Raw genomic sequence first — 12,922 nt, 5'->3', positions numbered from 1 at the left:
GGGGGCTGAGTCAGGGATGACCCTGCCTTGAGCAGAGGGTGCACTAGATTACCTTGTGAGGTCTCTTCTAGCCCTATGATCCTAAGAGGATAATTGCTTACAGTATAAGAGCAGTTGCTGAAACATCTACACACAGATTTTTTGGTGCTTTTTCCTTTTACAATTTTTGGGTGTTGGTGACTATTTTACATGGTGAAGGGAACATGACTAGTACCTATGTAGTAGGAGAGCTGCTGCTGCACAAGTTTGAAGAGGTCAGAACTACACTCAGGATCCCACTAGGATGATTACAGAAGTGAAAAGGACACAGCAAAGCAATTCCCAGGAGCTTTCAGAGTCCACGTACCCTACAAACCTGGACACGGACTTCATTATGCTGGTGAAGAATGGAAGGATTTCTGGCCAAGTCTGGAGTTTGTTTGAATTTATCAAATGCATTGTGTGACAGATTTAGTCTCTGTAACTTTCCTTTTCCTTTTTTCTTTTGTGTCATTGGGAGGCCTTTGCAAAGCACGACTTGCAGTTAAATATAGTGAAGTGCTAGGAATTTTGTCATTGACTACGCTGAGCCAGAGTTTCACCCCACCATTCTCTGAGGCGTTATCTTATTTAAGCATTGGGAGGCCTTTGCAAAGCACGACTTGCAGTTAAATATAGTGAAGTGCTAGGAATTTTGTCATTGACTACGCTGAGCCAGAGTTTCACCCCACCATTCTCTGAGGCGTTATCTTATTTAAGTAAATATTTAAGCACCTATTTTTTTTCCAATGTGAAAAATGCACTTGCCAAATTAGAACAGCTCTAATGTCAGGGCAGTCTATTTGAGTGAATTCTTTTTTGATATTTATTTTACGGATTGGCTATGTTGACATGTGCAACCCTGCTTCTGCTGTATCAAGCCTCATTATGGATCCTTTTGATGGTTTCATTGCTAGATTCTAAATAAAACCCCGACCTTCAAGGCAGTTCTAAACCCCTCTAAACTTCAGTAAAAGTGACCAAAACAAAAGCCATAAGCAGAGCCCAGCACTGATAAACACAGGAGAGAAACATCCTGAGACAAGCACTGCCCTCATTTACAAGCAAAAAAACCTGAGGATTGCCCCTGTCTATATGGAAAGAATTTTAGCCATCTAAAGTTGATACTTGGCCTTGCACGAATTTCACAAGGAGTTGCAGTCACTCGTCAACAAAAGTTTTGGCTCCTCAGCTGTGCAGTTAGTTAATCGTGTGGTATCAGATAAAGCAGATCAAATAACAGGCTGCATTTCTGAGTTTGCGTGGTTGCTGGGTTCCTTTCAGTGAGTTCTAGGGTGAGATCCTGTTACCAGTAAAGCTTGCATTGTTTTCAGAAACATTTTTGGCAGAAGATCTCAAAGGAAGCCAGGGTACCTCTCTGTTTTGACTGTACTGGAAGAACCGCCGATTTGTTCAGACAATGCCTTTGGAAAGCTCTGGTCAGCCTGACATACGGTCTCCTGCTGCCAGGAAGTTGCAAGCACGCTCTCCTTCTACAAAAGGTGTGAGCCCAAGTCGTTACCTTTTCCATCTCTTCATTTGAAAGGAAGCCGTCAATAAAAGGACCTGCATGCACATCATGGGGAGATGTTGCTGAATTTAAAGAAACGTAAGTGCTTAGAGGTTCTGCCACACAAGACACCGATTCTATGGAACTTTGAGGTGGAAGACAAATGTATAAACCCCATTAAATAATGATACTGGAACTCCTCTGAAGGGATGAGACACAATTACATTCTCTATTGTAGTGTTGGCCACTTCTGGCCAGAAGTGTCCTCAGTCCATTTTGGCTCTGCACCTCACTGGCCCAGGCCCAGGCCCATTGATTCACTGGGGTCTTTATTCAGTGACAGTGGAGTTTCCATTCATGGAAAGTGAATCAGCAGAGTTTACTTCCCTCTTTAGGAGCAAATTGTGCAAGTTTTTTTCTGGCTTGAGGATCTAGCTTTTCCACGTAAGCTCAGAAACTAAGAAACATCAGAGGACTGGAGTCTGATATTGTCCTCTAGAGCGGGAAATATTGCACATGCAGACTTTTGGGGAACAGAAGGAATGGTTTTTGGGGAAAAAGCGAATCAAGCACAAGATGTGCTCCCTTTTGGGTTCAATTATTGTACACCTCAGTGCACAAGCTAGCAGGCTGTAGGTTTCAGCTACAGCCAAGGCCAAATCCTGGTTTCACTGAAGTCAACAGGAAACCCTCTTGCAGATGTCAATACCAGCAAGATACAAATCACTGATTACATTCAGTGCATTTCAGTGGACGAGGGTGAGAGAGCTCCACACCAACTCTGGCGTTAAGATTTTTGGATAAATGATTAGGAACTGAAAACAGGAATGTTTGTGGGTTTTAAACATTTAGGTTTAACTCCCTTCTGCTCCCTACTGTAGGTGGATGACAGAGCAAAATCCTGGCCCCACTGAAGTCAGTAGGAGCTTTGCTGCCATTTTCCTAAAGGGAATGATTTCACCCTTTCCCCTTCGGGCTGCCAGAGCCGGGCACACTGCATGTCGGTAATGCACTGAATGTTGCATACATTGTCCCAGGATTTATCATGGAAGCAGGGGGTAAGGAGGAAGCAAGGGGCTGGCTAAAAAATTATGAAGAGGGTGGAAGACTTGGAGAAACAGGGAAGGGATGTTTTCCATCGTGGATGTACATTTGCAGCCTTCATATGCACTGACTTCATAAATTACTGAAATTTCTTACATAAAAGAGCTGTCAAGTGCAGTTAATAACTGAAAATAAAAACATACCCAAATATTGTACACGCCACCCTGGCAAGGAGCCATGACCCTTTCCAATGGCAAGCGATTGTGTTCTGGAACCGTGCTCAGGCTGCTGCCCATGGAGAAAGGCAGCGGAGCTGAAATGTTTATCGATGGCATCCTGGTCCAAACCAAGGATGTTGTCAGCTGGTTGTGGCTGGCAGCCAGGCCTGAACAGCGATCGCTCTCTTTGATAGTGTGGCGGAGCTGTCTAAATCAACGACCAGTTTCAGACTAAATGCTTTGTTTCATTGCACCCTTTTTTCCTGTCATTTACTGAGGCCTGTTATTTCACACAGTGACAGACCCAAGCTGCAAAGTTGGGTCCGGAGCCAGATTTCCCCCAAGGGCAGGGGAGAGGAGACAAAGTGGCAGCCAAAGGTTTTCTTTAAAAAGTTTCTTCTTCTCTCCCTGGATTGTAATACCCTCAAACAACAAACCTTATTCCTATCCAATCTTTTCGGACGTTGTGCAGCTGAGCTCTACAGAGCTGGTTCTTCCCTCACTTACACACCTGACAGGACTAAGATAACCTTGAACATAGAGGACAGCTCAATATATGCATATTGGTTTTCTCTTCTTTGGGTGCGTAACAGCTCATGCTTGTAATTCCACCCTTAACGGAAACCTCCTTTGTGCCTGTATTCTGATGTTGGCCTGGTGCTGGGAGGTGGGGCTGAGGGGGTGGCAGGGGCTTGGCACGGCGTGGCAGGAAGGTCCGGAGGTTGGGCAGCAGGCAGGGCTGACTGCACAGGAACCCCAGCCCCAGCAGCAGGGTGCTGCCCACACTCTCAGCAATAGTGAGTGTGACTGGGGACGGGCTGCAGCTCAATCTGCAGTCCCAGCAGGTCAGTGATGGCAAAGCCCTTGGTGCACAAACCAGGGCTGCCCAGCCACACCACCTTCTCACTGGGCACCATCACCTTGGCCCAGCCATCGATGCTCTCTGATCCATCATGCTGCCTGGCGGTGCCCATCATTGCTGCCGCTGCCCAGGGACCTTTTTATTCCACTGCCCTGGCTGGCTGACTTCAGTGAGCTCTTCATGGGTAACTACTGCCCAGATCCCAGGATTAGTTGCCACTGAAATCCCTTGATGGCTCCCGCCCAGCACAAAACACAGGGCGGGGCACGTGTGTGTCACCCACACTGCCCACCCCAAAGGCCAGCTCTACCTAAACTAAAGCTGTTCATTCAAAATCATGATATCACGGTGTAGTTGCTGCTTTAGGAAACTAAAGACATAATGATAAATGCCATTGTGACAAGGAATAGGATTTGGGAAGTTTAAGTTCAACATCATTCTTCTGTTGGATCAATAAACTTGTAAATGCCAGATCTGAACTTAGCTTGCTCCTCTTGCTGTGCCTTGGGAAAGAGGTAGGTCGGGTCCTAGGCTCCAGTCATTTTCTGGACTGCCAGTGGAGAAGCAGATAGTCCAAGTAAGATGAGAAGGCTGGCTGCTCTTCTGGAGCATCTGGGAAGCAGCTCTCACACTCCCAGGTTTCTGTTGGCTGGCTGCTTTCCCACATGGCCATACCAACTCTCAAATGGGTTGTATGCTGAGACTCCTTTCTTTCATTGCAAGGTTCAGCTGTTTTCACTGAGAAAAGGGGGACAAATGAATCCCTGCTATGACTGCTGACATTAAGAAGGAGTTTGGCTCACTGTTTGTAAAGCTAGCCGTAGACTTAATGAAGATACAAATCCATTGAATACATACTGTATACTCCAGGGAAGTCAGGTGTTCCTGTACCTGGGCTCAAATTGCAGTTTTTCAGGAACAGATCACAGAAGTTACCTATTACCAGGGTGAAAGTTCAGAAAACCGATAGAGCTTGTTGAAAATACATTGCAAGACGCACAATATACTGAATATCTGATAAACAATATTGCACAAAAATAGCAGCGACTCTGGAGTGTTTTACACCAGCTTCCAAAACAAAACAGATAAAACCAAGTGCCAGTGGCAGGCATTTAGTTCACAAACTTATAGCAGATATTGCATCAAAAGTCAAATAAGGGCCTCTCTCAAAAGCATTTCTGAGATAACAAAAGTTAGACTTTGAGACCACAGAGTGCTCTGAAATCAAGTTGAGAGAGCGAGAGAAACAACACCAGCTTCTTCAAACACAACTGTAGATTAGGTGTACTGTGTGGACTGACAGAAATGCAATGCTGCCAAATGTATGACACCGCCAAACTTATTTTGCTTTATGAATAATAAAAACATTAACCACTAAAAGATTTAGCTTTCATTGATTGAGGCTCAATACATTTACCATGGGAAAACATTTCAGAGCACAGCTAATACTACAGCTTAGCCATTATCCTTGAATGGCTTTGTAAGTCAAGCTCAAGTCTCATTTAGTCTGCTCTACAAACTCATGCCTTCCAGCCTCCTATTGCATTTTGAAAATGAAAAGATGTGCAAAATAATGAAAAGAGAATTATCACGAGAGCTCAGCCTCCTCTGCTGGCCTATGATCATAATACAGGAACACTGTTGTCCAAGAAGATCTGTTTAGGTAGGCTACATCTCATGGAGCTGTTTTGCAGCAGTACTAAGAGTTTGCAAATGCATTTTCCTCTGAATTACAATTGCATGCTTTCCTACAGCAAGCTATTTAAATCCTGCTAGGCTCTCCCAGTCATGTTGTTTAAAAATCCCTGTAGCATACCTAAGCAATGGCCAAGCCTTCCCTCTTTTGCCTGTAAGGCCAGTCTTTTGCATCAACCACCTTTAGGCAAATTCTGTATGTGCTTACATTCCCTTTAGCCACCCACTACACTGGGATTTTTGAAGAGCCTAAAGCAGTCAGATTGTCCAAGGTTCAAACATGCATTTACAGACCCCCTAGCTCTCAAAATCTCAACTATGCCAACCTCAATGTGTGCAGATCTAGGAGAAAAAAAGAACATTTGCACTCCTAAAAACAAATACCTTCCCCTGTGGGTAAATATTATAGAAAACCTACACAAAGCTTCAGCGTGAAGTGCACATATTACCACTCATTCACAGGCAAACATTTTCAAACCTAAGTTCCTAAATCCATACTAAGGCACCCATAAAAAAATGAAAGACACTGGTTTTTCAAATGGTGACAAACATCAACAGCTACAGTTAATGTTAATATTATAGCTACACCAGTGATTCTCAACCAGGGTGCCTCAAGATCCTTTGAAGAGCGATGCAAGGTGTGAGGATAAGTGAAGTTTGAGGATATAAGATGATAAATGCAGACTCAGGCCTTTCTCTGTCTGGCCAAGCCCCTTCTCCCACTGTCCAGCCTCTCTGTAAGGAGGTAAGCACTGCAATATATGTTAGCTTTAGAAATTGAGTGCCACTCAGTTCACAAAAGTTATGAAGGGGTCAAGTCCAATGGGGCCTGCCATGAGTCCAAACACGCTGAGAACCACTGGCTTAGACAAATTCCAGCACTGAGGAAAAAGAGCACATTATAACATACCCAGAAGGAAAAGTCTCTTAGGCGTTTAGATGATATTAGGAGCTCATCTTCTCCTAGAACTTAACTTTTACTGTGACCACATTAGAAAATAACATTGATTTTATCATCTTCTAGCACTACCATTAAATATATCTGGTTTTAAGATACAGTTTGAAGGGAATGGCTTAAAAAAAATCCTTAGGAAAAGTCACTTCAATAGACCTTAAAGTAGGGTTGCATGTGTGGCGGTGGGAAAGAGAAATCTCTCACGGAATCTGTTATTCACATAGAAGTTGGCTATTCCCTGACACCTCCAAAACATCCTTCTCTTGTTTTAGTGCCAGAAATATGTTAGTGAAACTAGGACCTGCTTCAAACCTCATCCTACTCTAGCTCCTTTCTTGCTCAAATTTCAAACGCTCGTGTTTTGACATCCCTATAAGTTACTGTATCTAAAATTAGAACCTCATCTTAGAAATGGTTCACATGACCCCTCCCCCATTGACCCAAATTGGAATTTCACTCAAAAAGTGTGCTTTTAAGTAAAGTGGGTAAATCTAGTTCTGAATCTTATGTTAGATGAATTAACCCCATTAGCCACTTGGTGTCTCACTTGGTCCATGAGAAATTCAGCTAAAACCCGCATCCAGTATATTTCTTTTTTTCCTCACATGTACATGAGCCAACACTCTCCTACGCACAAAAAAACAAAGTCACATTAGGACCTTCGTATTAACGCCAGCCGGTTATTCCAAATTGTTTAGACAAATTGCTTTCCATCCATATGTAAAGTAAAATCTTACCCAAATAACCTTGTCTGCCTAGTTAACTGACCCTACTTTCACATATTTTGTGTGAGGCATTTGAAACTTCATTAGTAAACACTGCCGACCAGAATATGAGAAGACTCAGAGAAAGGTGTAGATATGATAAACATCAGGCCATGGGTTCTGCATGTAAATTTGCTTCCAGTAACATACATGATTCATCCCTTCAGTATTACACAATCCATGTTTAGAATGGAAGTTCCTCCGAGCTATTTCCATGTAGCACGACATATGTGAAGCACCCAGCGCAATATTGATAAATGCATTTATATTGAATCAAACCACGCATTTGGAGGCTTCTCTTCAAGGATCACAGAAAATTAGGGTTGGAAGGGATTGCAGGAGGTCATCTAGTCAACTCCCTGCTCAAAGCAGGACCATCCCGAACTAGGTCATCCCAGCCAAAGCTTTGTCAAGCTGGGTCTTAAAAACTTCTGAGGCTGGAGATACCACCACCTCTCTGGGTAACCTGTTGCAGTGCTTTTCTACCCTCCTAGTGATAAAGTTTTTCCTAAGATCGAACTTGGGCTTCCCTTGCTGCAACTTGAGCCCATTGTTCCTTGTTCTGTTAGCTGCCACCAGAGAGAACAGTCCAGCTCCGTCGTCTTTGTAAACACCCTTCAGGTATTTGAAGGCTGCTATTAAATCCCCCTGTCTTTTCCACACTAAATTAGCCCAGTTTCCCCAGCCTCTCCTCTAACAGGTTGTTCACTGACAGGTCAGATGCAAACTCTGAAGGTGGATTCTCTCCCTACAGTGGTTGTAATCAATACTGAGAATGAAACCACCAGACTTCAGGGATGCATTCTTGGAGGCTGTGGACCATCTCTTTATAAAATATTTTAGAATTTGTGTATATTAATAAAAGCAAATGGTACAACTTGAACTGAAAAATTTCCAGCATAGTGCAAACAAAGTGAATGTAGTTTAAAAACAGGTTGCTTTTCACAGGGGCATCTTAACTATACTGATGAACATCTGTGCTAACGTGTATATTTTAGGCAGTGGGGCTTAGAGGAACAAGTGCATGGATAAAGGCCAAGCAATATGGTATCTTCACAGTTCTCCACTAAAAATAGATTAATGCACAGATTGAGGCTAAAAGGGATCAATATGATCATCTGTTTTCACCTCCTACACAACATGTACCAAAGAACCTCAGAGAAGCTGAACATCAGCCATAGCTCACAAAGGCAGCTATTAAAAAAAAAGAATCCTATCCAAATGGCACATAACATAATTAAGTTGAAAAAACTCATGGGATCATTTCTCTCCTTCCATTCATCATAACTAACTACAAAGCATGTTAAGACATCCAAAGCAGAACCACACTTTTCTCTCAGTACACTTTCCTTATGATTAATCAGACATTTATAGATGCACCTAATGGTTGTTACAATTATCTAATGATAATTATGTAAATCTGTAATTGACTGAATAACCATGAGCAAAGAGTATCTATTAATGGGTCAATGTCATTCTGTCAGGAAGTCTCAAGTCAGTTTCTAGCAAGTCCAGGGTTGCTTAAACATTTTTATTAAACATTTTTAAATGACTCAAATCAAATTTGCAAGATGGCAGGGTATACAACTGTTGTGGAGGATAGAATTAAAATTCTAAAGGATCTTGATAATTTTGAGAACTGGACTATGGACAACAAAAATGAAAAAGTCATCAAAGACAAATGCAAGGTGCTACAGCTAGGGAAGTAAAAACCAAAGCTAAATTACAGAATGGGGGGTAACTGTCTTTGCAACAGCACTGCTGAAAAGGATTTGGGGGGCAGGGGTGACTGTGGGCCACATACTTGCTAAGAGCCAGCCATATGATGCTGTTGAAAGAAAATTAAATGCAGTTTTAGGTTTCGTTAAGAGAAGCACTGTACTCAAGATAACGGAGATAACATACCACTTCATTCGGCCCTCATCAGGGCTCAGCTGCAGTATGGTGTTAAGTTTTAGACACCATATTTTAAGATGGATGTAGGGAAACTGGAGTGGATCCAGGGCAATGAAGGAGGAGATGGAGTTGGAATGCAATCCATGTTGGTTGAAGGCAGTAGTTGTTTAGATATTATGGAGGAAGTGGGGCATGACAGTGGCTTTCAAGTCTCTGAAAGGCTGCTATAAAGAAGATGGAAATAAATTGTTCTCCCCTGCCACAGAGTGTAAGACGACAGACATTAAACTTAAACTACAACAAAGCAGATTTAAATTAAATCTTACTAAAAAAAATCCTAACTGTACAAACATAGGACATGGAAATGGACTGTTCAGGGAAGTTGTGGACTCTCCATCACTGGAGGTTTTCAAGAACAGGCTGGATGGACATCTGTATGGAACAGGTTAGTAAACCCTGTATCTGTGCAAGGGGTTGGACTAGTTGAACCCTGAGGTTCCTCTTAATGCTATGAGTCTATACTAAACACACTAGTAAAGACAAGTACTAAGAAGAGAAAAAAAAAAAGATGCTCTGGTTTGGCCAGAAGTAGACCAATATTAAGGCTAATATTAAGAAATTAGGAAGTGAATATGCAATGCATGCAATAGTTTTCTTATGTCTAGTATTTTTTTTTTTTTTGTACTAGACGTAACAACTAAGTAACACAAGAACAGCAGATTAACACATCAGTAACTTCAGTATTATCATCTCTGGCTGTCTACAAGGGCATCTTAACATAGACAGAAGTTAACCAGGCTCCCTAAGTTGATTGCTGGAGTACTCACCAATGTGTGACATGGGGATGGTATAACTGCCACGGTTTGGGGCACTGTAGATCACAACAGCTTCAGCACCCCTTCTGGTTGCCAATTTGATCTTTTCTGCAAAAGTGCAATTGCCTCTTTCGATCAGTGCTATCCAGGGTGTTTCTGTGACGGTGAACTCTGTGTTGTAATCACAGGCTAGAAGATTAGCAGATTTAGGAATGCCCACTAGTCCCTGAGCACTAGTCAGAGGGGAGTTTAATCCATACAGGCCACATTCACATTCGTCAGTCACAGTGCTGTTGTTCATAGGGTTGAAGTAGAACAGATTCACATAGGCATTCGCTGGAACAGTCTCTACAACTTTAAATAAAATAGTAACAAAAAAAATCAGGAAATGGGAAGGGCTGCACTTCTTCTGCTTCATTGCTTATTCATTTAAGCATAAAATCTAAGATTGTTTGTAGATATTTTCAAATACCGATGGCCATTATGAGTCCTCTGGCTCCCTCAGTCGTTTGAAATTTCAGTCCCAGGTCGGTAACTGACACCACCCACGGCTATGTAGTCCTCAGTGCATCAGCTCTATTACACCTGGCTCATAAGGGGAAGGGGGAGATAACACACCTGCTTTTAGTTGCATAACCCACGGACTCCTGAGCACTTGGAAGACTGTATGTAACCTTTGGTCCTGTGCTTCTGCTGCTCCTTAAGGTCCACCCTCTCTTGTCATTTCCATGCAGATTCTAGCTGCGACTGCAGTCCAACAGTGACCCAGTAGGCTCCTATTTCATCTCAAATATCTTTTACAAAAGGTCAGAAGATTTTCTTTCGTTCAAGGATATTTCACAGGTATCTCACGTCAAAATAAGCAGGCTTGTTAAAAAGAGATATAGAAAATAGAGCAAGAGAAAATTCCGTTTAAAAAGACACATCCTGCTTAGTTTTTCTAGCCGTGTGCCCTGGAAGAATTAAGCAAAGTATGTGCTCTTCTTAGGAGTCCTTCCTCCTCTTGAGTCATTCTGTTTGAGAACCAGGGCGTGTCTATATTGAACTTGCACAGGTATAACTACGTAGATCTGGTTGCACAAAACGAGGCACACCTCTGATGTAAAAGGCTGAAGTTTTTAAAAACAACCCACACAATTAGACTTTGCTTGCATCACATGTTCCCATCTCCCCTTTCAAACGTATTTGAAGTGTCTGGTTTATCAGCATACCAGACTCTCTACTAAACTATGGAGTGTATAAGATTAGTCCTTCAATTCATTCGAGGATGTGGCTCTTCTTAGCTCCTGTTTTCTACTTCCCAACCCAGGAGGATTCTCACCAATTCTGCTTTCCAAAAAAATTCTTGCAACTCCTTTTGAAGCCAATATGGGATGGTGGAATATTGCCTGTATAAAGGAGGATAACAGGTAGCCACCCACTCCCCTCAAAGCCCACGCATAAAATAATGATTGTAACTGCATTGATACATACACTGGAAAGCATGTTGAAGTGTATATATTTTTCCACAAAGGGAAAAATGTACGTAGAAACAGGTTAACAATGTTTTTTTAAGAGTGGTCAAAGTTAGAAAAAGGAGGTGATGAAAATACAGAGAAACTGAACTTGTTGCAAATAAAGAAAAAAGAAACAAAACAAGAATTTGACTTCTCAGTTTATTCTGGAAAAAAAAACAACCTGGTGTGTATGCTTGGGACAGCTGCAATACTAGAGGTTTTATATCTTTGGAGACAAGCTGGACCTAAATTCTCTGGTAAAGTGAATTGCTGTGGTGGAAATTTTTGGAACATTGCAGTAATTTCAGTAGTTTAAATGCAGTAGCTGCATTAAAAAAAACAAACAGATTGCCTCATTCAATTATCTACAACAATTAATAATAATAATAATAATACAGGTGATGGTTTATTATTTGATAATTAATTCATTTTATTTTGGCTGTCCTCATTTGTAAGTTCTAATATGCCAGACATATTTAAATCTTTAGTTTTGAAAATTAACCAGTCAATATTAAGATGAAATTGGGCACTCTGCACAGAGGTTTCTCAGCACCAGTCTGTATTTCTACAACAATTAATAATAATAATAATAATACAGGTGATGGTTTATTATTTGATAATTAATTCATTTTATTTTGGCTGTCCTCATTTGTAAGTTCTAATATGCCAGACATATTTAAATCTTTAGTTTTGAAAATTAACCAGTCAATATTAAGATGAAATTGGGCACTCTGCACAGAGGTTTCTCAGCACCAGTCTGTATTTAGTTCACATTTCCTTGGTTTTCTCTGCAACTATGAAAATTAGAAACATTTATAAAAGTAAAATAAAAGTTAGAGTTAGGAACACAGGCAGGGAATACACAAGGCTCCAGTGACATTTAAACTCAGCAGTAGCTTTATTTCAGCAGTGAAAAAATGATTCCTTCAATATGCATAGGTTCTACAAAGCCCTGTGTGATCCAGGGGTATGAGAGATATGACAAAGCATTATGATTTTAAACGAGTTTCATGATGGATATGACTTTAGTTTCTTAACATTAGCGACACTGAATGAAATGAATGGTGAAACAAAAAGGACCCTTTACAAAATAGTTTTTTGCTAACCTATAGTACACCGTCTTTTTATTTTGTCCTGAGCCTTTTTGAATAGCACAATACTTTAAGAACCATGCAGCACTTTCCTGGGCTATACTGCATCAAAAGGGAGTTATGAGAACTACTCAAAATATGGCAACTCTGTTCAAAAAAAATCTGCTGGCATAGTCAGCATGGCTCAGTTTGGAGGCTAGTCTCTTTCTTAACCCTAGAGCCTACATTGTATCTTGTACTTAAAATATAAAATGCAAAACAGAAAGAAAAAAGATACGTGGTCTACCTAAATAACAACTTTTATTTTCAAATAATACAAAGCAGTAAAACATACCTGTAGCAGGGATGACGCTCTAAGTACACTGACAACATTTTCAAACTTAGACCTGGTGCCCCAGGTATGTAGATATCCATCACAACATATTAAGTGCACATCTAGTTACCAGATTATAATATACTAAATACAGAGAAGTCACTCCTTGTTTATTTAAAGTAATTTATATTAGACAGCAGAACTGAAACCACTGAAGATCGAAGTTGTCTATCCACAGAAAAGTT

At 41.2% G+C, this 12,922-nt stretch overlaps 2 protein-coding genes across 2 annotated transcripts in view; both read right to left on the bottom strand.

Annotated features, from left to right (window-relative positions):
- Window positions 1–9,789: 9,789 nt before the first annotated feature.
- Window positions 9,790–10,506, bottom strand: LOC112548973 (E3 ubiquitin-protein ligase RNF149-like; the record flags this gene model as incomplete). Its single annotated transcript, XM_025195780.1, has 2 exons — window positions 10,396–10,506; window positions 9,790–10,131 (listed from the first exon to the last, which is right to left on the bottom strand). Coding segments are annotated over exons 1-2 (358 nt in total), but the record flags the coding sequence as incomplete, so codon positions are not given.
- A 1,477-nt stretch (window positions 10,507–11,983) lies between these two features.
- LOC102371801 (RPA-related protein RADX-like) overlaps window positions 11,984–12,922 on the bottom strand; it is a 5,142-nt gene continuing 4,203 nt past the window's right edge. The window contains exon 3 of the mRNA XM_025195781.1: window positions 11,984–12,067. Within this exon, the coding sequence (XP_025051566.1) occupies window positions 12,042–12,067 (26 nt within the window). The 3' untranslated portion in view covers window positions 11,984–12,041. The remainder of the gene's footprint in view (window positions 12,068–12,922) is intronic.

This window comes from Alligator sinensis, unplaced genomic scaffold, assembly GCF_000455745.1.
Source record: "Alligator sinensis unplaced genomic scaffold, ASM45574v1 scaffold1582_1, whole genome shotgun sequence".
Classification (NCBI taxonomy): Eukaryota; Metazoa; Chordata; order Crocodylia; family Alligatoridae; genus Alligator; species Alligator sinensis.
The sequence above is the reverse complement of the archived record's forward strand: the minus strand, read 5'-3'. Positions and strand labels throughout refer to the sequence as shown.